The sequence below is a fragment of the Protomyctophum parallelum genome, assembly GCF_964188405.1.
Source record: "Protomyctophum parallelum genome assembly, chromosome: 20".
NCBI classification, from domain to species: Eukaryota; Metazoa; Chordata; class Actinopteri; order Myctophiformes; family Myctophidae; genus Protomyctophum; species Protomyctophum parallelum.
The window spans coordinates 41,321,151-41,346,493 of NC_139718.1; the positions used below are offsets into that span (position 1 = coordinate 41,321,151).

General features: G+C 45.3%; 1 protein-coding gene across 1 annotated transcript; it reads right to left on the reverse strand.

Annotated features, from left to right (window-relative positions):
- Positions 1-4,568: 4,568 nt before the first annotated feature.
- dcp2 (decapping mRNA 2) lies at positions 4,569-25,055 on the reverse strand. The gene is made up of 11 exons (XM_083791580.1): positions 24,788-25,055; positions 22,818-22,969; positions 20,767-20,894; positions 19,170-19,268; positions 17,369-17,521; positions 11,125-11,237; positions 10,554-10,658; positions 10,108-10,234; positions 8,765-8,836; positions 8,579-8,630; positions 4,569-5,833 (listed from the first exon to the last, which is right to left on the reverse strand). The coding sequence occupies exons 1-11, from the start codon at positions 24,838-24,840 to the stop codon at positions 5,688-5,690; spliced, it is 1,200 nt and encodes a 399-aa protein (XP_083647706.1). The 5' UTR covers positions 24,841-25,055; the 3' UTR covers positions 4,569-5,687.
- Positions 25,056-25,343: the final 288 nt, after the last annotated feature.

A 25,343-nucleotide genomic window follows, 5' to 3' on the forward strand; every position in this document is an offset into this window, starting at 1 on the left:
GGGCCTTCACATGGTCACTGGTCAGAGTACCAGAGACAGGGCCTTCACATGGTCACTGGTCAGAGTACCAGAGACAGGGCCTTCACATGGTCACTGGTCAGAGTACCAGAGACAGGGCCTTCACATGGTCACTGGTCAGAGTACCAGAGACAGGGCCTTCACATGGTCACTGGTCAGAGTACCAGAGACAGGGCCTTCACATGGTCACTGGTCAGAGTACCAGAGACAGGGCCTTCACATGGTCACTGGTCAGAGTACCAGAGACAGGGCCTTCACATGGTCACTGGTCAGAGTACCAGAGACAGGGCCTTCACATGCAGCATCAGAAAGATTGATGAAGTTGTACATCGGCTGCTCTCGTACCCAGATCTCTTTGCATATGATGACAAATATCATAAATGCTACCTAAAACACTAAATATCTAAACGAAATATAGCAGCTATAAAACAAAGAATTAGAACAGCAGACCAGTATCTATGTCAAAGGTTTTATTAATCGTAAAAGTAGTTAACATCTTTCTTTAAATAAATGAAAGTGATGACAAGTCATCACTTTCAATAAATAAGAGTTATGACATACTGAAGACACTGGTCCATGGTTTTCTTCATCGATATATCTGCAGGTCTATGTAGTAGTTCTGGATTTTCTTGGAGATTTGCATCTTCTCTCATTGTGCCCATTTCCCATGGGCACACTTTTAGAGCATGCAACATCAGACTTTCCATGTTCTACAAATTATAATGCTGTATGTTTCCAGGGTTTGTATTTAGACAATATCATCTTCTTCCTCAGAGTCAGTGTCTTCTGTATGTCATAACAGTCAAGGAGTTTATATACCGTAAATGGAAATTGGTGCATTTACAGTATATAGAGCTTTTATCCAAAGCACTTTACATAGATTGTGCATTACATTCACACATTCAGTCACACACCGATGGCAGAGGAAACCATACAAGACACCGACCTGCATCGGGATCAATTAGGGGTTCAGAGTCTAACTCTGGGGGAGCCCTGGATCGAACTGAGAATATGGTATGTTAGTACTACCGGTATATTGTTAGTTCACACTGAATTTTGTCTTGCGAACCTCACGGTTCTCCATCCAGCCGCTCTATTGGCCACTCTATCCCTGAGGCACTGCCGCCTCGGCATATTACCGGTATTATACTGTATATTGTATATTTGTCATCATACACAAACAGATCTGGGTACGAGAGGAGCAGATGATGTACAACTTCATCAACCTTTCTGATGCTGCATGAAGGACCTTAAGTATCTGGTACACATACCAGTACCAGCCATAATGGCTGTCAGATGTTCTGGTCTTGTACTGGTCTTCACACAAATTAAAAATATCTTTGTATGTTAAACATTGTTGTATCAACCCTATTCAGTCTTCTTGATGAGACTGGTGCAGGCATGCTCTCACTCAACATTTGCAACTTGCTCATTACTGCAGCATATTGTCTGTATATAGAGCCACGGTTTTATGAACATCATCATCTCTCTGTTGAGCAACATTTAGTAAGACCATTTTAATTTTGAGTATCTGCCGATACCGATTTTTCCCCATCTGAAAATTATATTTTTATGCAACTCCTCCAATATCACAATAGTACAATATCCCAAATCACGGACAATATACAGTCTAATATCATGATATGGATATCATATTGATACTAGGGATGTCCCAATCACATTTTTGTGCTCCTGATCTGATCATTTAAAAATGTCATGATCGGCCCCGATTTCCGATACACTTCACATTATAAGATCACATAAGATGCACATAGGTGGAGCCAAATACTGTAGTATAAATTGACTGTAACCAAATAACTCAAATAACAGAAATTAATAACTTGATTATTTATATTTATGAGGATAATATTGAGATTTGAACTTGATGAGGGAACAGGCTTTCGCCTTTGCTGCCCCAACCCTGTGGAATGCCCTCCCTAAGGCACTCAGAGATGCCCCTACCCTTCAAACCTTCAAATCCACCCTCAAAACCCACCTCTTCAAAATTGCCTTCCCTTTTCACAGTCTTTTAATGTCCTTTTTCTATTAAAGTTGTTTTTAATTTGTTACCTCTGTAAACCCCCCCCCCATGTAAAGCGTCTTTGGGTACTCAGAAAAGCGCTATATAAGTTTGAGATATTATATTATTATTATTTAACATCCAGGTCATGTGCTGCAACAATAATAGTTAGTAGTTCCACTGTAGGCTTGCATATTTCTCTATTGAAGCGGCATCTATTTCTTCACAATTTCTCATTTCTCAAGTTTGAGACATTTCATACATTTTAGGGACTTCTACTCAAGTGATTTGTTTATGTTTCCCCATCTTGATAAGTGAAGTAAAAATAAAACTAATGTGATACTGTAGATTTCATTAGTTTTATTTCCCCCCGTTTGGGACACCATATGCGTTTTGTGGCATAACTCCACGATTATGCAAGCTACATTTACACAATTGGTATTGCTGGATTCAGTAGAACCTCACCTTTCCTACAAGCCATCATATGTGTTGCTATGACAATCCATTCCAGAGTCACTACAAAGTAGAGAAGACATCTACATAGATGTACAATTCCGCCTACTGTAAGTATGTGTTCAAATGACTATATCTCATATTGACATTCAGATATTGACATTCAGTCTTTTCTAGAATGTAGAGGTATGTTCTGGCTTCAAGTATGCCAAGTTTTGAACCTCTCAGAGCTTCCATTGTGAATCTACATGCCTTTAAGTGCCTCAACCACCAGACGGACAGGCTTTATTTTTAGTTTGAGGTGTATAACTTTAAATAACAATTTCACCACTTTTGCAGTAAAATATTTTTATACAAGAATCCATTTCATGTATGGGAGGCCTTAGAGATGAAGAAAAACTATGTTGTGTTTGGTCCTAACTCCGGTAGGGGTATCTCGAAAACTAAAGCACTTTTTGACTGTTTGTTGCAGGACTAGTAGCCTACTGGGGGAAGGCTTATACTGTGTATAGGCTCAATATGTCAGTTTGTCACATTCAGTAGACCCTGCGATATTTTGTGGCCAGATGTAATTTCTTGGGGTTTATTAGGACTATAGTAAATAATAAAAACATAAATCGCCATAATATTTTGTACAAAAATACATATTTAGCCCCATGCTCGAATGCCCCCGCCCCCCCTGTCAAAAACTGCTAAAATCCCCAAAACGAAAGAAAGCAGCAAATTAAAGAAAATTAACACTCACCTTGTAGTTTCTCTAATAACAACCTAAAACATGAACCTTGGTTGAAAAAAACTAAAGTTGTCCTTTAAATCATTGAATCGTACCGTATCACCATAAAATGTCGGGGGATGTGGAGTTTGCGCTGGAGTTGCCCAAACTGCAAGTGCACGTTTGAGTGAGGAGTCTGCTATAAAGACTATTCCCGGTTGGTATCGGTATTCTCTATCGGTATCGGCTGATTGTGGTATCAGGATCGGAAACGAAAAAATTGTATCGGGACACCCCTAGTTTTGATTAATAAGTAACTAAGATAAATACTTTATTTGAATTATATGTTTATTCAATTTGACCAAAGTGAAATATGCCAAGATTTACACCTATACCTCAGTCAGTGGAACAGTAGGTCTGCTATATTAGGACTACCTAATGGCAGCGGTGGCCGAACGGTTTGCGGAGCGGTCTTGATATCGGAAGGTCGCTATAGTTCGTATCCCCGGAACGGCACGTTAAAATTACCACCGCTGAAGTGCCCTTTGGACAAGGCATTGAACCTGGCACATATAATAGTCTATAATAGCTTAAAACCTCTTAAACCCCATGCAGGGGGGTCCAGGGGGGGGGAATAAAAAACATCGGAGTTGGAACCTGAGACCTTGACCAGCCCCATTTACCCGCTGAGAGCTGTTCATGGAGGTGGACAGCCGCTGCCCCAGCCGGCGGGGGCAATGGGGCTCAAGAGGCCGCTACAAATCAGAAAACGAGTCCAGTGTGCAGGGACCTTAAAGGGACACTTCACCCTTTTTGCAAAAAAATATATGTTAATGACGTTTAGAAGCTTTAGATCACTTTCCTGGGGGTATTTATGTGTGTAATATGTGGTTTTAGTTATTTTAGATTGTAGCAGTGAGCCTGTTGTCTCTGATGTCATGGACACTGGTCTCACTACCTTCCTGGACTACAATTCCCATAATTCTTTGGTGCACTGCTCCTCCTTGTGGATAGGGGGAGAGCTGTCTTACTGAGACAACATGTAGTCCAGGAAGGAAGTGAGCCCAGTGTCCATGACATCAGAGACAACAGGCTCACTGCTACAATCTAAAATATCTAAAACCACATATTACACACATAAAGATCTTCAGGAAAGTGTTCTAAAGCTTCTAAACATCATTAACATATATTTTTTTGCAAAAAGGGTGAAGTGTCCCTTTAAGTGTAAGGCATTGTTTTTAAATGGTTCTCAAACGCGCATCCTTCTTGTTAGCATTACGTTTGTCTCAACTTGAGGAGAGTGCAACTTCACACTCGTTCAGCACGTCAATCATTCACTCTGATGAATCAAGATAAGCAACTGTGGGTTTTTGTATCGTTTTATTTCTTTTGTTGTTCATCCATTGTTGTTTATATTGTCCATTATTGGACAATTATAATGATCCATTATTGTTTTTGTAGTCGTTCTTCTTGTCGTCGTGTGTGATGTATTATTTCAATCATTATCATGTCCTGCGTACAAAAATAACATTTTCAATAAAATATAAATCATTAAAAAAAAGAAGAAAAAAAAAAGGAAAACAAGACGAGGTCTAACGACGGCATGGCTTCTCTGGAGGATGGATCTCTGTCTGACGTCATACGCATGATGTCATATATTGGTCAGGTCGGTCTTGCCCAAATATGGAGTGAAGGACAGTAGATCTTACATTATGAATTCCGACAATGTGACACACACACACACACACACACACACACACACACACACACACACACACACACACACACACACACACACACACACACACACACACACACACACACACACACACACACACACACACACACACACACACACACACACACACACACGAGATACGAAAAATATTCAGTAAAGTGGTTCGCAAGATTAGCTGGACAGAGACAGACACACCCTCTTCTAGATCAACGGTTCTCAACTTTGGGTCCGTACGGCTCTGGAACTCTGAGTGTGTTCAAAAGGAACCATTAACCCATTCTGACATGAGATCAGATTCATACGAGGTTTCCACTGGACACACACTGGTCTGATGGACCCATTCTGACCCGAGATCAGATTCTAAAAATGTAAGTCTTTCTTCGATTTTTCAAGAATAGCAGACCTACAAGCTCGTAGCGCGCCACTCGGTGGCGCGCTATGAGCTTGTAGATCTGCTATTTTTCAATAGCTAAAGCATAGCATAGTGCTAACACCAAAATGGGTTCCCGTTCAGAATGGGTTAACCATGAGGACTTTACATTGTAGATTGGGGATCGAATGGGGGTCCGTGGCCCGATGCATATCAAAGTGGCGGTCTTTGAAAAAGGAAAAAAGGAAAAAAAAGTTGAGATTCACTGTTCTATTTGGGCCCGCTTCCTCGGAGCAATGGCGTTAAAAAAAAACCCACCAAAAAGCAGCCGACACCAAACAAAGCTAGTGCGGACGTTCCATCGGCGGTGCGGCGATCATAACGGGTCGAAACATTTCAGAACGGCTTCCCGGTCGAACTTGAAGTTGAGGAACGATCGGGACGAGAACAGCTGCTCGTAGTCTCTGCTGTTGTTGTTGTACAGTGCCAGGTGGCCGTTGGTGGGACTGCAGAAAACCGCCTCTGTGGGAGAGAGCACAAGATTAAAGCTGCTATAAGAAACGTTTTTTGGAGTGGTGCTACCACTCCTATAGTGCGTCGCAGTCCCGCCCCCTGTCATGGCGACGCCAGGCCCAGGAAATGATTCCCAATGCATTTTTTCCCCATAGACATTCCAAAAGGTATTTATTTAAAGACGGTTGCGCCGCGGACAAAGCCAACTCAGCCAAATCATGACAATAAACACAATAGTTTGGACCAAACAAATAATTACAAAGAAGAAAAACAAAAAAAGTGTTGTAACCTTCCGTTTTTTTTCTTCGCTTAAAAGGTCTTTAAATAAATACTTTTTGAAAAGTCTATGAGGAAAATGAACGGAGAATCATTTCCTGGGCCCTGGTAGGGGGCGGGACTGCAGTCACTCCCCCTTTCAGAACAACGAGTGGCCCAGGAAATGAATCGCAATGCATTTTGACCATAGGCATTTCTTAAATTCTTTATTTAAAAACCTTTTAAGCGTCGTACGAAGCCAACTCTTGTCGTGACAAATCATGACAACACACACAATATTTTGGACCAAACAAATAATTACAAAGAAGAAAAACAACAAAAAAAGTGTTGTAACCTGCCGTTCTTTTCTACTTTCTAATTCAATGTTTGGTCCAAAATATTGTGTGTGATTTATCACGACAAGAGTTGGCTTCGTACGACGCTTAAAAGGTCTTTAAATTAATAATTTAAGAAATGCCTATGGTCAAAATGCATTCTCAGACAGCCAGCAATGAGTAAAAGGTTTGTCTGCGACTCATCTAGGGCAATCTGCATTCAAAGAGTTTACTAAAAGCTTTGTCATTGGCCTGTGTACTTCCTAATTGGTTTGTCATTTCGACCAGGTTTCTTTTCTTCGAACAATGACAAAGCTTCTAGGAAAATCTTTGAATGCAGATTGTGGCTCCTAGATGTGTTAGGCCTGACTCACACCTTCACAACAGATTGATGTATAGCTGATGCATGAGACTTATTGACTGATGCAAGCTAGCAATTCATTTCCAATGGGAGTCACATGGTTTGACAAAACATTTATGTTGCATGAGGGGGAGGGAGGCAGTCAAAACACAGCCGAAAGCCGTACAACAAAAATGTTGGGTCAAACCATGTGACTTCCATTGGAAATGCATTGGGAGCTTGCATCAGTAAACAAGTCTCATACATCTAGCATGCATCAATGTTGTATGCTAGATCGAAAGGTGTGAGTGAAGCCTTACAGAGCGTTTTAGTCATTGCTGGCTGTCTGAATACCAAAATATATACTTTAGATTCCGGGGGGGGGGGGGGGGGGGAGAATAACCAAATTCATTTGGAACAGGATGACCAACAATAATTCTACATTCTGAATCTCAGTTAACGAGTATTATCAGTACATTATTATCAGTGGGATATTCGTGAATCGCAAAGAAAACTTTGATCCCGTCAAGGTCAGATGGTTGGTCCTATAATAATTTGTCATGAAGGTAAACTGTGGAATTTGGCGGCATAAATAATGAACACAATGGAAATACGGTGTGTAACAGTACCATCTGTAGCTCCCAAAATGATCTGAATTCACGATTTGACTGCAATTATATCGTGAATATTCTAGGGGCGCAACAGTTTATCGAACTAATCAATTTAATCATCCATGTCGTTGGCTAAAGGTATATAGGTTTTAACTGCTTAAGCCCTATAGAGCGCCCCCTTTCAGAACGACGAGTGGCCCAGCAAGTAAATTCCCCGTTCAGTTTCCCCATAGGCTTTTCAAAAAGGTATTTATTTAAAAGACGTTTACACCGCGGACAAAGCCAACTCGGATCGTGACAAATCATGACAATAATTAAACACAATGTTTTGGGCAGACCATATAATTAGAAAGACAGGGGTACAACACTTTTTGTTTTGTTTTTCTTCTCACTAATTATTTGATCGGCCCATAACGTTGTGTTTTATTGTCATGATTTGTCATCAAAATAGAGTACCCCTACTCTACGTCCTCCAACCCTGGGAGGTGAGTCAGTAGGGTGCACAACAGCAGTCACAACAGACAAAATGTGTGTGGGGAGGAATTCATTGTCTTAACGACTAAATTGGGGAGAAAAATCACACCCGTGTGAACCGAGTGGTGCAACTCCCCTCTCTCTCTCTCCCCACCCCCCTCCTCCTCCTCCTCCTCTCTCTCTCTCTCTCTCTCTCTCTCTCTCTCTCTCTCTCATTAGCAGGCAACAGTGCAGCACTGTCTCTCTCTCTCTCTCTGTTTCTGGCACAACCCACTGGTACTCATACTGGTGCTCATTAACCAACACATAGGTGAACAACACATAGGCGGACACGGACATTGCTGTTCCTTGGAGTGATTGCGCCACTCAAAGATGGGTTATATATGCTAGTACATAGATTTGTTCCCCCCCCCCCCCCCCCAAATAGGGAAGCCCAGGGTTAAAGTGGTAAAAGTAACTTTGGTAGGTGGTCAGAGAGGAACTGGCAGTAGCGAATCCATTCACTTTGAGTAGTCGTCATTTAAAATAATCATAATGTTTGTAACAATTGTGTAAAATGTGATTTTGAGATCCGTTTGACCATAGAATGAGAGTGAATCACGATTCGTGGTTCCCCCATTACAGAGCACAGAGGAAACAACACAACGATAATGGACCATCTCCCCAGGGACAACCCGAGGTTCTACCGAAGCTCAATGTCGCTTCCAAACAAACGTTTCTTTCTCTCAACTGAATGTACCTTTGTCAAAGTTGTCCTGTAGTCTTCTGGGTTGAAATTTGCGCTCTTCTTTCTGTGGGAATAATAATAAAAAAATAAAACATCGTCAAGGAATGACTTCATGAGAGCCTCATCACACCACATGCCATTTTAGATCTTTCTGGAGCTACTAAGAAACTCAGTCTTGAGGTTATGCTCTGCTCTCACCCCGTTGCCATTGGCTCCTTTCTTCAGGCTCAGAGAATCTTGGGACTTGCGACTGCCTTTCATGTTTGGAGTCTATGGGGGGGGGGGACCAACAAGAGGAATGTTACTTTACGTTGCACTTGACACTTGCTTTTAAGAAAGCTCGTCCACCGCGCTTTGATATCAATGCGTGGTTACTTCTTCTACAAGTATATTGCTATCAGAAAACTATTGATGGAAGATCTGGTGGTCGAAACGTTGAGAGCACAACACAACAAAGTATGTTTAACAAGTGTGCAGACTTTATCACATTTTCAATTATTTTGTATTATGTTGTTAACACAGTCTGTGGAGAATGCATGTACTTGTACGAGGGAGTGACAAATGAACAGCTTTGCATATTTGATTTGAGAGCCATGCTTTATAATGGTGACGAATCTCACTTGCAGTATTGACTTTGTCCATAGGATGGCGACAAAGACCACATAATGAAAACAAAAGACAGGCACTTCCAACTGTAATGCTATAAAACTCAGTCACAGCTTCAACTGTACAACAGTAAAGCCAATAAACACAGTAGCTGCTTGACAATGAAACCCTTTGAATCTCTGAATCCTAAAAGGGATAGAAACTTTTTTCTATCAATTACTCGACATGAATTCATGGATATTCTTTTGTCTTTTGTCGCACTAAGCCAATAATTTGATGACCGGCAGTGGAGTCTCTTTGCGTCTCCATAGGGAACCACTGTCAGTCATCAAATGAATGGCTTAGGAATGTGCAAACAAAAAAACAAAAAAAAACATTGTACTCTAAACAAACTTAAAATTAAAAGTCCATATGTAATTAACGGAAGCCAGACATTAGGAGGGGCTAGCGCACCTCAGAAATACTGAATTCAGTGAGTAATCGATAGAAAGAATGTCATTTTAGGGTTGAAGTATCCGTTTAAGGTGGTGCAACCACTCCATTGAGCTATGTGTGTGTGTGGGTGGGTGGCTGGGTGGGTGCGTCTGAGCACGAAAAAAGGTAGTCGACAAAAACAACACTGCTGTGTTGAATAATAATAATAATAATAATAATAATAGCTCAGATTTATATAGCGCTTTTCTAAATACCCAAAGCGCTTTACAAGGGAACACCAGGAACAGACTTTATTAAGAAAAAAAAGATCAAAGCTAAAACATAACAGATACAGGGTTAAAAAGATAAAAGGATAAACGAGACCTCAACTGGGGAAGGCTATTCGGAAGAGGTGTGTTTTGAGTGAGGTTTTGAAGGAGAGGAGAGAGGGAGCAGCTCTGAGATGGTTGGGGAGTTCATTCAAGAATTTGGGGGCCGAAACATAAAAGAATGAGTCTGACCTTGGCTTTCATGCACTCGTTCAGCTCGTACTGGCTGAGCGGTCCCAGCAGGGTCTTCTGCGGCCTGGCTTTGCCCCACACGTCTCCCAACAGCGCGTCCGGAAGCTGTGGCCGTCTGTGTTTGGACCTACACGGGTACATGAAAACAAAGATGTGTTGAGTAGAAGAATGGATTGAGATTACTCATGATGTAAACAAAAAAAAACTGTCTAACTCACTCAGAACTGAGGAAGAAAGGATATTTGGATTTGGACTAAATGGTCCGAATATGTTAAATCAGACTTTTGATGAATAAGAAAAAAAAAAAACCCAAAAAACAAGTGACTTTATTGTGCGTTGTTGTCTCCACCAGGCCGAAGGAATGGGGAGAGAGTAGGTTTTGCACTTGCCATCAGGCTGAGGCTCTGAGACAAAAAGTATTATAATAAAAAGAACAGAACAGTTACCGGGATTTCTCCGAAGGTTTGCAGGTCGCTCCGGCGCTGCCAGGGAAGTCGTCGTCGCTGTCGGTAGACTCGCCCTTCAGCCTGGCGATCCACTCCCTCAGCGGCCTGCGGACCAACACCCAGGTCAAACAACCACCTCAATCTATTCATGTTACTCAACCCGCTCGGGACGGCAACCCCCTTTTGGTGTTTTAAGCATTGTGTTATACTTTAGCTACTGAAAAATAGCAGACCTACAAGCTCGTAACGTGGCACACAGCTTGTGTAGATCAGCTATTTTTGAAAAATCCAAGAAGAATCTGTTGAATATATATATATATATATATATTCTTTCAGAGCAAACGTTTCCAACTCAAATCTTAGCTTATTTTTTATTTTTTTAATCTGGGTCTAAATGGATTATAACACATTTAGACCCGAGAGGACCTTTCAAAATCAGCACGTCACCACCGCCCCTCAAAACAACACCCGAGCGGTTTGGGTGGACACGGCACGGGGCCCCTCATAAGGTTTGGGTGGACACGGCACGGGGCCCCTCATAAGCAAAGGACTCTCTCTCTCTCTCTCTCACCGTATGAAGGGAATGGCCATGAAGAACTTGTTAGGGGGCAACCCCAGCTTGGATTTGGGCGTCATGTCGTTCCGGTGACAAGGCAGCTGCTCAATGGGGAACCACTCGATGTTCTACAAGAGGGGAAACACCAACGCAATGAAAACACTTTATTTGATTTTTAAACAAACTCGATTATAAAGAATACTCAATTGTAATCAATATTTTGGTTTTCTTCAGAAAATAGCTAAAATAGCAGATCTACAAGGTTTTTTTTTTTTACTAGGGGATGCAATAGTGAATCAAACTAATAGATTTGATCGATTACAAGAATAACCAATTCTAATCAATCAATTTTCAGAAGTAGCAGAAATAGCATGTACAGGATCACAACGAGCTTGTTGGAACGACTATTCTCCATATTCTTGGCACCAGTTAGACTAACTGATTTAAAAAAGACAATTATTTTTTGTCAATTGAACTAATCGAGAAACCAATAGAACGATCACTAAAAAGAATAATCGTTGGTTGCCAGTCTCGAAATGAAAAACGTCCAACATTAGGCAGAAGGCAGGTGGATGGGTGGGTGAAAGATGTGGGTATATATATTGTGGCGTCTCGGTCCGGGACCGCGCGCCACGGTATAGCCACCTCGGGGAGAGAGACAGAGAGACAGGCAGAGTCAAGCGTTGCCAACGGCAACGGGGGCGGGTCCTGGACGGAAGGTACATCCCAGCCCGTCTCCTCGTCTGCCTTAACAAGCCACCTGCTGCGCGACCACACCCAGGCAGGTTACAAAAGGCTCTGTCCTGCTGTGCTCACACTCTCAGACTCTCCCGAGAGACAGGCTGGCGTGCGGCACCCGGTAAGACGGTTCCATATACTATTCCCTCTCCTAGTATTTCCAGTCATGAGTGAAATGTGATGACAAGACTAACTGTGTGATCTCTCACCTCCCAGGCTCACCTACCCTGTCCATAGAAGTGATCGCTGGGCTCTGGGAAATAGGCATACTGGCTGGGACACAGGAGTGCCCCTAGCCCCCCCCCCCTTTAATGAAGATTGAGGGACAAGGTCCCCAAACCCTATTACAGAAGAGACCTAAGTTGTGGCCATGCTCTATGAAACGAAGAGCCCCTGAGTCAAAGCCCATTCCCTAACGGGTGGACATTTATGTTGTTTTTGACCGACCAACAAATAAAAGTGCCGTTGTGTATAGCACTCTGAACTTGATCTCTGTGCCTTTTTTGGTCTGGTGAAACAGTGCCCCCACATATGGTGGAGAATGTGGGTAGCTGCAGATCCTCATCAAAAAATACACCTAACCCGACAAAACTATGGAGCACACAGCAGCCCTCACTGCCCTCCTTGCCAGCCAAGCTGGCCTACAACGGAGCCAGACGGAGCTGCAAGACGCTATGCAGGGACTGCTGAGACGAATGAATCAAGATGCCAACCACACTAGGGCCCCGGGCGACGTGCTGACCAAACTGGCCACCGACGACGATATAGAGGCCTTCTTGGAACTCTTTGAGCGCACCGCCACCAGGGAGAGGTGGCCGCCCGCAGAATGGGGATCCATACTGGCCCCGTTCCTCTCAGGTGAGGCTCAGAGAGCCTGTAGGGACCTCCCCGCTATTGAGGCCCAGGAGTACGAGAGGTTGAAGGCCGCCATCCTCGCCCGCCAGGGCCAAAGCCTCCCAGCCAGAGCCCAGCGATTCCACAATTGGACATACCAGGCGAACCTGCCGCCGCGACCGCAAGTGGCCGCGCTCCGCCGGTTGGCACACAGTTGGCTGTTGAGCCCGGGAGAGCCAGCCTGTGTCGACCGGCTGATCATCGACAAGTGCATCCGAGCCGTACCGCCAGACGCCAGAAAATACTCGGCCCAGGTGAGCCCCGCCTCCATCGACGAGCTAGTAGCGCTCCTGGAGAACCACCAAGCCTACACCGAGATGTTGAGAGGTCTTAACAAGACAGACCCGCCGAAGCAGACCGGAGAAGAGCGCTCCGGTGGCCGGGACAGGGACAGACGGCGACAGAACACGGGGCCCCCAGCGCAGGCACCCCGACAAGAGACCGGACCGGACCGGTCGGGTCGAGCGCCTCCCCGACACTGCTATGTGTGTGGGAAGCTGGACCACCTGTCCTGGACGTGCCCCGCCCGAGCTGACGTCAGTATGGCCACCGCCGCATCGGACTCGGCCCGACCCTGCCTATATGGCACAGGAAAGAAGAAGAAGCATACTTCCCTGCCGGTGAAGGTGGACGGGAAAGACACCCATGCGCTGCTGGACTCGGGCAGTGTTGTCACACTGGTACGTCCCGCCTTCGCGGGCCCCCTGGGGGAAGAGACCGTGCCCGTGACGTGCGTGCACGGAGATGTGAAGCGCTACCCCACCTCCAGCATCCGAATCCAGACACCGCGAGGAAGCGCCACTGTGGTGGCAGGTGTCGTCCCCGGGCTGCCCGTGCCCCTCCTCCTCGGCGCCGACTGGCCTCTTTTTGAGCGGTACTGGAACCCCACGGCAACCCCGTCTAAAACTCGGACGAAGCGACGCAGAGCCCGCACCGCCGGACGGAACCAAGACCCCCGCCCAGCGTGCCCCGCGTTCCGAGACAGCTCGAGCGCCGGCCCGAGTGACAGCTCGCCTTCAGACGCGCAGGAGAATAGGATGAGCGCCGAGCCGCGCAGCGAGGAGGACACCGAGAGAGAGAGAGAGAGAGAGAGGGAGAGAGAGGGAGAGAGAGAGGACGCTGGAGAGGAGAGCGATCCGTTTGCAGAGTTCCCCCCCCCTGACGCAGACCCCCCGGCACACTATGGCGAGTTCGCCACCCAGCAGTGGACAGATCCAAACTTGGAGGCGGCACGTCAACGGGTGGCGGAGATCGATGGCCCAGACGACGAAGCGGTGAGTGCCAGCACCTCCCCTTATTTCATTGTGAGAAATGGGCTTATATATCGAGTGGTTACAAAGCAAGGGGGGGAAAGAATTGAACAGTTGCTGGTGCCAAAAAGCTATGTATCACGCGTGCTGTACTTGGCGCACACGCACCAACTTGGGGCCCACCTGGGTATAGAGAAAACTTACGACCGAATCCTCGCCCGGTTTTACTGGCCTGGGGTAAAAAGAGCCGTAGAGGATTTCTGCCGGGGATGCCACGAATGCCAACTCGTGGCCCCCAAACCACACTACCGTAACCCACTCGTCCCCATGCCCATTATAGAAACCCCGTTCGATCGATTAGCTATGGATATAGTGGGCCCACTGCCGAAGTCGGCCCGTGGCCACCGCTATATCCTAGTCATTATGGATTATGCCACCCGCTATCCAGAAGCAATACCGTTACGCGCCGCCACTTCCAAAGCCATCGCACACGAATTGATGATGCTGTTTAGTCGGGTCGGCATAGCTTCAGAAATCCTGAGTGATCAAGGGACTTGTTTTATGGCCACGATATTAAAACATTTGTATAAATGGCTAAAGGTCCGAAGCATCCGAACCTCAGTCTATCACCCCCAGACAGACGGGCTGGTAGAACGGTTTAATAAAACACTGAAAGGGATGTTGAAAAAGGTGGCGGAAATGGACGGAAAGGATTGGGACCGGTTAATTCCATATGTGCTGTTCGCGATTAGAGAGGTTCCCCAGGCCTCCACTGGCTTTTCCCCTTTTGAGCTGGTATACGGGAGGAGACCCCGGGGCCTGCTGGACTTGGCCAAGGAAGCCTGGGAGAGTCAACCCTCTCCACACCGCAGTGTTGTGGATCATATCCAGCAGCTCCAAGCCCGGGCCAAAGCGATATGGCCCCTAGTGAAAGAGCATATGGAGAAGGCACAGAGGGACCAGGCCAGAATATATAACCGACAGGCGGCTGTACGAGAGTTCAACGTGGGCGAAAAGGTGCTTGTCCTGGTGCCTACGAGTGAATGTAAGTTCCTAGCTAAGTGGCAGGGGCCGTACGAGATAATGGAGAAGATGGGACCTGTCACGTACAGAGTGAGCCAGCCGGGGAAACGGAAAACACATCAGATTTACCATGTCAATATTTTGAAAAAGTGGCATCCACCTAGCGAGATACCCATGACTGCATTACTGACTGTTGTCTCCCCCCAGGCGCCCCCTCCTGTCCCGGTCGGGGAAGAGCTTTCCCCCCGGCAGGTCCAGGAGGTGAACGAGCTGCTGAGCCGCTGTAGCGACCGGTTCTCCGAACTCCCAGGCCGAACCCACCTAGCCAAACATGACATAGACACGAAACCTGGCGTGGTGATCAGACAGCGCCCGTACAGAATCCCCGAAGCCCGTCGGATATCGATACGAGAGGAAGTAAAAAAAATGTTAGAATTAGACGTGATCGAGGAGTCCTACAGCCCGTGGAGCAGCCCGATCGTGATTGTGCCAAAGCCTGACGGCTCACTACGATTCTGTAATGACTTCCGAAAACTGAATGAGGTACCGAACTTTGACTGTTATCCGATGGCCCGGATTGATGAACTGATCGAGCGGCTCGGGCCCGCTCGGTTCATCAGCACGCTCGACTTGACCAAAGGGTATTGGCAAATCCCATTAACCGAGCGAGCCAGACCAAAGACAGCCTTTTCTACACCAGATGGGCTATTCCAATATAAAGTCCTGCCGTTTGGAGTACACGGGGCCCCAGCTACATTCCAGCGCCTGATGGACAGAGTGTTACGCCCCCACCAGGACTACGCGGCCGCATACATCGATGACGTCATCATCCATAGCAGGAGTTGGCAGGAGCATCTAAGACATCTGGAGGCGGTCCTAGATGAGCTGCGCTCCGCCAATCTCACGGCCAACGCGAAGAAATGCAGAATAGGTATGACGGAGACTGACTACCTGGGATTCACCGTTGGACGGGGATGCGTAAAGCCCCAGGAAAAGAAGGTACAGCGCATCAAGGAATGGCCCCGCCCCGTCACCAAGCGACAGGTAAAATCCTTCCTGGGACTGCTAGCCTACTATCAGAAATTCATTGAGAATTATTCCTCGGTGGCCGCTCCACTGTACGAGCTGACCCGCCAGAGGGAGCCACACCACATAAAGTGGACCTCTGAGGCAGAAACGGCTTTCACAAGGCTGAAAGAGGCATTGTGCCAGAAACCTGTGTTAATATCGCCAAACTTTAACCTGCCGTTTCTTCTCCACACAGACGCCTCAGGGACAGGCATCGGCGCGGTGCTGTCCCAGGTGATAAATGGAGAGGAGCACCCCGTCTCCTTCATTAGCAGAAAACTGCTCAAACATGAACGAAATTACGCAACGGTAGAAAAGGAGTGCCTCGCCATTAAGTGGGCGATACACTACCTGCGATACTATCTCTGGGGCCGTCCATTCACGCTGATAACGGATCATGCGCCACTAAAATGGATGGCCACGAACAAGGACAGAAACAGTCGGGTGACTAGGTGGTTCATCGAACTGCAAAACTACAAGTTTGTGGTGGAACATCGACCCGGGAAGTCAATTCCCCACGCAGACGCACTGTCCAGACTACATGAGGAGAGAAGTGATCATGATGTCTCCCGCCCCGGCGTGAAACATAGGGGGGGAATGTGTGGCGTCTCGGTCCGGGACCGCGCGCCACGGTATAGCCACCTCGGGGAGAGAGACAGAGAGACAGGCAGAGTCAAGCGTTGCCAACGGCAACGGGGGCGGGTCCTGGACGGAAGGTACATCCCAGCCCGTCTCCTCGTCTGCCTTAACAAGCCACCTGCTGCGCGACCACACCCAGGCAGGTTACAAAAGGCTCTGTCCTGCTGTGCTCACACTCTCAGACTCTCCCGAGAGACAGGCTGGCGTGCGGCACCCGGTAAGACGGTTCCATATACTATTCCCTCTCCTAGTATTTCCAGTCATGAGTGAAATGTGATGACAAGACTAACTGTGTGATCTCTCACCTCCCAGGCTCACCTACCCTGTCCATAGAAGTGATCGCTGGGCTCTGGGAAATAGGCATACTGGCTGGGACACAGGAGTGCCCCTAGCCCCCCCCCCCTTTAATGAAGATTGAGGGACAAGGTCCCCAAACCCTATTACAGAAGAGACCTAAGTTGTGGCCATGCTCTATGAAACGAAGAGCCCCTGAGTCAAAGCCCATTCCCTAACGGGTGGACATTTATGTTGTTTTTGACCGACCAACAAATAAAAGTGCCGTTGTGTATAGCACTCTGAACTTGATCTCTGTGCCTTTTTTGGTCTGGTGAAACAGTGCCCCCACAATATATATATACGATATGTACCCTGATCTCCTTGCGGGTTTTGGGGTTGAACTTTGTGTCTCTGGACACTCCGGGTATAATGTAGAGGCGGGCCAGTTGGTCGGTGATTTTATGCTCGATGAACACGTCCTTGGAGATACGATCTTTGATGTCGAAGCTCGTCTCCTCCAGAACCTGCAAAGAGCACGGCAGTGTTGTTTTTGTCAGCAAATTTTGATTTTAGTTTTAGTCATAGTCTCTTGAAACGTTTTCATTTCGTTTTTAGTCACATTTTAGTGACCTGGAAGGTTTTATTGTTAGTCTAGTTTTAGTCGACTAAATATCATAAGATTTTAGTCGACTAAATCTACAGTTGATTTTTTTCGTCGCAATGACTGTTTTTACAATAGCCGATCTACAAGCTCACAACGTGTGAGCATTGTGAGCTTGTAGATCGGCTATTTTCAGCATGCAACCAAGTGTAAAATGACTTGTACTGGCTATCTTGTCCACTAGTCCCTTCCTAACATTTTAGTCGTTTTTATTTGTTGATGAAATTGTCAGTATATTTAGTCATAGTTTTAGTCATCATGGCTTAGTTTTTATGTAGTTTTTGTCAGTGAAAAAAGGTAGTTGACGAACATTTTTCGACATGGTACTAGTCGACGAAAACAACACTGGAGCACAGTCAAAGTCACAGATGAGCGGTCGCAGAAACCGCTTATATCTCCACGTTCTAACTTGAATCAAAAGTAGCAGCTCTACCAGCTCAACGCATGGCGTGAAGCAACACGTTTAGAGCTTGGAGATCTGCTACGTTTGCTAGTTTTTGCGGTTGAATCCTGAAATGTAAATCTGTTATAGACATAATGAGGTTTACACCCGATTTCAGTTCAGTTATACACCTGCACTCAAGAAGATGACCTGGCATCTATCGGGGCTGTCAAAGCAATGTCATTTTAGTTGACAATCAATTGGCATACAAAGAAATGACTGACAAGTGACAATGACCCGGACCAGTAATAATAAATAATGTGCTATATTGGCCAAAACAGGCCAATATACTTAATCACCTTATATAACTTTCAAAACTTTTCAGAAATGGCAGATAATACCAGATCCCGACGTGTAGATTGTCTATTTCTGCTATTTTCCAACTGATGAATTCATACAGATTAAGAAACACAAGATACAAAACCAATTCTGACATGCAAAATAATAGCGATCATGCGATGTAATTGTGACAGGCGGAACATGTAGAAAGCAAACTCGAATCAGTTGAACACTAGCAACGTTTCGGCCTATGCGGCCTTCATCAGGCTATCCATAAAGATAGCCTGATGAAGGCCGCATAGGCTGAAACGTTGCTATTTCCCTGTAAATAAAATGGTGGTCACTGCATTTGAAGACAGTGTGCGGTTGTTTTCCTTGTTCATTTTTGGGGCACCGTACCCTCTCCTACGCACCTGTCGCTTGTAGGTGTGCAAAAGCTTTGCTTTTCAAACTTTAGCTGTTGAAAAATAGCAGATCTACAAGCTCATACGAGCTTGTAGATCTGCCATTTATTTTTTTATCGTGAAAACGTGTGCAAATCTTTTAAAATATACTCTTTCACAGGAAACGTTTTCAACTCAAATCTTTGCTTCCGGAGGGGTTGCAGGTACCTGCAACAACATATTTTCAGATGGGGGTCGGCGGCCAGTTACATATAGTTTTGGGGTTCCTCGACATGAAATAGTTTGAGAACCACTGACAGAGAAACACAGGTTTTTCAGAAAACTGTCATGATTTAGAAGACATTTTGTAGAATCGTCCTCAGGTCAAAATGGATTAACAGACTCACTTCTCGCACGGCACAGTCGTGCGGCGCCTCATCCTCGTTGACTTTCCCCTTGGGGAATCCCCACCCTGACTTTGCCAAGTAACCCTGAACCAGCAAAACCTACAATGGAGTGACATAGTTAGGAGTGACATTGTATGGCTCTTCTCGACTACAAAAGGATAACACATGGCTGCAATTTGCAACACAATTTTTTGAGGGCCACTGCACGATATGGGCAAAATGTCATGTCTCTGTATTATTGCCAAATATTGCGATATAGATATGGTATCCGATATTACCGTTGAAATGTAAAAATTCTATATGTGTTGCAACATTGAAAACTAAACTTTTTTTTTTTTAAACGGCATAATAACAAGTCAATATCACTCACGATATATCAACGATATATTGACCATATATCATATCGCAATAGCGTTGATCGGTACTGATATTGCGCATGTTCATACCTCGATAACGATACGATAACGATAAACTGTGCAGCCATAAGCTCCAGCGCGACAATGCAAGCGTAAAAAAAAAAAGGACCAAAGAAGCTAAACAGAATCTAGGTCTGGTGAGTCGCGGGCGTGTGCACGAAGCGAGCACGCGCACGACAATTTCACGGGACCGCGCCCACGTAAATACGCTTGCGTTGTTGTCCCACGACTTCGCCGCGCGTAAAAAAAAAAAAAAGGAGGTCTCATTGAAAATTATAAACTATAGGCGCGTGAAATCACTGCCCGTCTGGAAAGGACATTTAGTGTGTATGAGCACGGAATGTGCTCAGCTGATTGGCTGAGCACGGAATTTGATGTATGATGATTTTTTAATAGTTGAATCTAGAGTTGCAACAAAACCAGCCATTGACAGCCCATACATGCAAACAGAAAAGTTCTCAGATTGTATTACCCCGGAGTCCGCCAGAAACGAGGAACGCGAAGGTTTAAATTAGTACCCTAGCCCGCCAAAGCCGACATTCTCGGGTTTGTATTGTTTAATCAATTTTTTGATCCGATCGTAGTGCTAGCTGATGTTGATACCCGCATCAACACATACTGGGACACTGGCAGCGGCCATTTTGAACATGTGCTCGCATCCACTTCCAATCTAAGCCCACCATTCACAGCTCTGTATCTCAGAAAGGACATTGAGGGGGCCGTTTCTGGTGAATACAAGGGTTTTCAACGGGCTGTAGGAGGCGGGCTGACACTCGCGGTCGCCTTTTTCCACCACCGACCGACACAACAACATCCGGGCATGAGACCGACACATAGCAGTTTGTCATTGTAACATGCGACTACGGATATTTGGCTCTTCAAAGTAAGTGTTACATGCGATATAACCTTGGCAATAAGCTATCGAGGGATTAATTAATGCTGGTGCATTAATATTAATGTCAATTTCAAAACAGGTGGTACGCAGGGCCAATGAGTGATTTCCAACGAGCGCTTCTAAACTCGAACACTGAAAATGATCACCTGCACGGAATGCATCGACAGAAAGCAGCTCATAACGTGTCTACTGGTGCTGGTGCAGACGCGTACGGGTCCCAAGTATCGATCATTTAGCTGGGGGCGGACACCACAATGAGAGCCAGTGCTAGAGTCCATTTACTCACGTGTTCCAGAGTTTCGTCTAAAATGATGGCGCCGTAGGTGGGGACACCCATCTTATATTCCTTCCACTGTTCGATGACTTTCTGGACATCTTGCCCATGAGGCAACAGGAACGGACAGTGTTGGAAAAGTGTATTGCTGTCAAGGAGAACACTAGCAATGGTGGACAACAGGGACCAAGGGAAGAAGGCAGATCACAACCAGCAGTGGACAATAAGGAAGTACATTTACTTACCATTTACATTTACTTACTATCTCGCTGTAAACAACAGGGACATGCAGAGGGTGTAGACTAGAGGCAGGGGCTGAAATTCCCTAAAAGTGCACTTTGGGGCAAAAAATATCAGATCTACAAGCTCACAGCGCATAGCGCTGAGACCTTGTAGATCAGCTATTTTCGGGGTGCAACCCTGCACTCTTCATCTACTGGAGATGTGGCGTATAACTTTCTTTTGCTAAATTTTTATCCCACGATTTTGCAACCAATTCTTTTCACCCAGTGTCAATTACCCAATATAATCCTGGGCTCTACACTTCCTCTGCCAACCTGGGGAGTGCAGTGGACTGACCTCATGCTTCCTTCTATGCATGAGGAGTCCAAGCTGCTTCTTTTTTCACCCGACAGGCGGAAGTTTCCCCCGGTAGCATGTAGAACGTGGAGGAACACGTTATTCCGACCAGTTCCTTTCCCCTGCATCAGGTAGTTTAGAGACCAGGATTACTGCATGATTTTTGTGAGGGCACCTACCCTAGGGGACACGGGGAGAAGATGCAAACTCCACACAGAAAGGCCCTTTCGCCAACCCCGCCTCGGGTACGGGCACTGATGGCACAGAGGAGAGAACACGCCCGCAGCGGGAATCGAACCCAGGACCTTATGCGCCACGTGACTATGCCACACAACATGGATTTCTAAAACAAATTCTTTCAATGCAGAGTTTGGATAAGAAATGTAATAAAACAATCTCCTGAATACTGCCTTCGGGTACGGCATGGAAAGGAAAGGGTTTGCATTTCTTTCACCATAATAAGTGCTGCATTCATGGTCTGGAGAGGGCAGGGGCTGAAACACCCTTTGATGTCTACGTGTGGACGTGGCTGGTAAACACTCTACTCCAGGGGTGTAACAATATAGTAACAGCATCGAAATATAAGTATGTCGAAATGTAAACAGCAAATATCGTATCGTTTGCCTTTGTATCGTGTCGTTTTGCAATGGAAAAGAATCGGTATTGAATCGTTTTGCAATTGCGTTTGTCCATAATGTGTTCAAATGCAATGTCCATCTATTTAGCAGAGAATCATTGTGTTTACTTAGTTTACTTTATATCCATAATATTAAATCATTCCCTTAAAAGAAAACCTGCGCTATCCACAAGTTTCACACATATGCAATGTATTTACTGTTACTGTACCGATTTCAAATCATTGAATCGTATCGCCATAATGAACCAATATCGTTCATGTATCGTGTCGTCAACCTTGTGTCGTGATCACTGTTAAAATGTACCCCCTTACTCCCCACCCTGGGCAAGACCTAAGCTGAAAAGACTATCAGCGGAAGTTGCAAAAATGTAGTGGAAGTGAAATCGTTGATGCTTTACAAATCAGTTTACATTCTCCGCGAATGAAACAAGTGTTGTGATTGGTCGGGAAAATATCGTATCCGGGGGAAATACATTTGACGGCTGTTCCGGAGGATACAACCGCCGATAGCTTCTCTGCCTTAGGTTGTGACCAGGCTTTTCTTTTCGCAGATAAGTAAAGCCTGGGACCGAGGCTGCTTACTCCCTCGCTCCCTCTGATTAACCTCGCGTCACCAGGCTTTCCACCTCGGAGGACAGCCTGGTCTGTGTTCTAAAATCGCCGTGTGAACCGGTCTGGAGCGGATGGTAATTTAAGTCATAGTACTACTGTTTCCCCCCTTGGCTTCCTGCCAGAGGACTACAAATCATTGACTACAACGTGACGAAAGTTACCATCCACTCCCGAACCGGATCATAAAACCCGAAATGGAATGCTGCCAAGGCTACACCCTCAGATAGAAGGATATCGGCCTTGGCGAAGTCCCGGATGCCACACTGAGGCAGGCCTGGTGTGTTCATCATGCAGAAGTCCAGGTAGAACCAGTGGGCCAGCTCGATCTGGAAGCACACCCGGATGGCATTGTCCCTCTCCTCACTGGGGATGTGCAGGATGAACCGACTGGATCACAACCGCCCCAAAACAAAACAAAAGAATAAGAAATGGAAGGGACAACGAAGTTGACTCTCGTTCTATGTTTATATGCACAGGACAAATGGTAAAGAGGGTCCCAAAAGGGGCTATATTGGGGTCCCACTACCAGAGATTAAAATAGTTTATATACATATCATTGCTAGATTAGATAACACAATCAGGTTCACACACCCAGCCATGTTCACAGATATGGGAAATGGTAATGTAAGTGCATTTAAGTACTTTTAGGGAAAGTGTTGTACCTTTCTACTTGTGTACGGTATTTCATTTCTCAGTATTATAGGCCTTCTACTCCATAACATTAGTCCACTACAACTTGAAAAGTTGACAGCTTTAGTTACTTTGCAGATGATAGACCATTAAGTTATTATCAAATTTAAATGAACAACTGCAGGCTTTTATAAAGGGTCCTTGTCCTTGACATTAAAAAAACAGAAGGGTGAGAAATGAGAATCACTGACATTAAGGCATTAAACCATAGACTGTCAGAGATGTATTGATTCTGAGTTCTGACAAAGTCAAATGTTGGGTAAACAATTAAACATAGCATCCTTGGCTTTAGGGCAGAGGTTTTCAACTCTTTTCATTTCAAGGCCAATTAATTATTCGGCATTTGAGCCATGGACCACCGTGTGATGACATTTTAGCCTTGCTGACCCACAATTAAGACTATTAAATAGTTAAGACTATTAAATAGTCTTAATTGTGGGTCAGCGAGGCAAAAATGTCATCAAAATGTTTGTTATTGTTGGATAAGATTTTGTCCCCAATTCGATGCTGCCTGTATTGAGGCCAACGTTGATAAAAAATAATTCTTCTACGTTTTCTAATATGTAGACTTCTTGTAAATTAAGCAATGCCGATGTTTAACAATAATTAAACTCTTGAGAGTGTAACATGAAACAATATTAAAGATCTAATGAAAGTCCATTTGTTTAACAACTCTCCATCATTTAGCTGGGGACCACCTGGAACCCCCTCAAGGACCACTCACTGGTGGTCCCCGGACCACTGGTTGAAAACCACTGCTTTAGGGTAAACTAAAGGGTAACAGGTACAGTCGCCCCTTTTCCATCTCGCCCCAATACTCTACCTAGCTGTAAATAAACATAATTCATGTTGGTGATTAAGCACTAAAGCACTGTAGGCAGCGGCTACGTGTTTTGTATGGGTACATTCAGAACTAAGTGAAGACGTATCATGCAGAGTTGCAGACAACAACAGTCAGAGATATACACAGAAATAAAGTACAGAATCGACCAGTCAGAAGACATCTCTGAGATGGTCAACTGGTGGATCAGACAGAAGAACCAGGCAGGGTTTTGATTGATTGATTGATTGATTGATTGATTGATTGATTGATTGATTGATTGATTGAATGATATATTTATTAACAGTTTGCAGTAGCCTACATTTCAAGCACAACTCAATACAAAGGCTGTTAACTTAACTGTGAGTGGACGACCCAATAAATCATTACACTTGTTTACAAGAGGGTCCACCTTGTTTAAAATGTGATTGGACCAACCAGGGTGATTCGGAACCAACCAGGGTGGTTCTTCCCCGCCACCCCGCAAAAAAAAGTTCTTTGTTCGCCACTTACAATAATAAACCCACCCCCACCCCTCAAAAAAGGTTATTTGTTCCCCGCTTACAATATAAGCTAAAACTAATCCTAACCCTGGCCTAGCCTAAAGTAAGTGCCCTGGGGGACATATAGGGATGAGCCCATAGCCCCTGGCCTAAAGGTTACCTTTACCCGTTGTGACTATCATTAAGGTTTACCTGCAGAGGTCGTCCAGAACCCCAGAAGGAATCTCGACCCGTTTGGATTCCATGGAGTCAGTCAGTCAGTGCATTTATATTAAAAACATCAGCGGCAGAACCATGCACGCCGGCCGGCAGTGATGATGATGATGAATGATGATGATGCGGAGGATGATCGATAACCTCCTCCAGACCAGAACCCGGGGGAGGGGTGGTAATCACAAAGTTATTGATCAAAGATGATCGGCTGTAGATGGAAAACAACCGCCATCATCACATCAAAGCAGCAGCGTAGCGACGTCGCCTCAAGTCAGCCGCGGTGGTAATAAAAGATGCGTCCGGCTGGTGCCTTCACAATAAAAGCTATGATGGTTGGCTCGAGAGCCATAGAGACAGTTATTATGACATTGAGAGGCGCGCTCGAGCGCTGTTCATGCAGCCTGAAGCCCTGAACTGAACTCAACTGGGACAAGCTGGAGTTGGAAATGTATTGTTTTCAACGAGGGCGGCGCAAATAAGAGCTATTTTAGCCGTGTGTGCAACATGACATTGACTGATTGATTGATTGATTGAT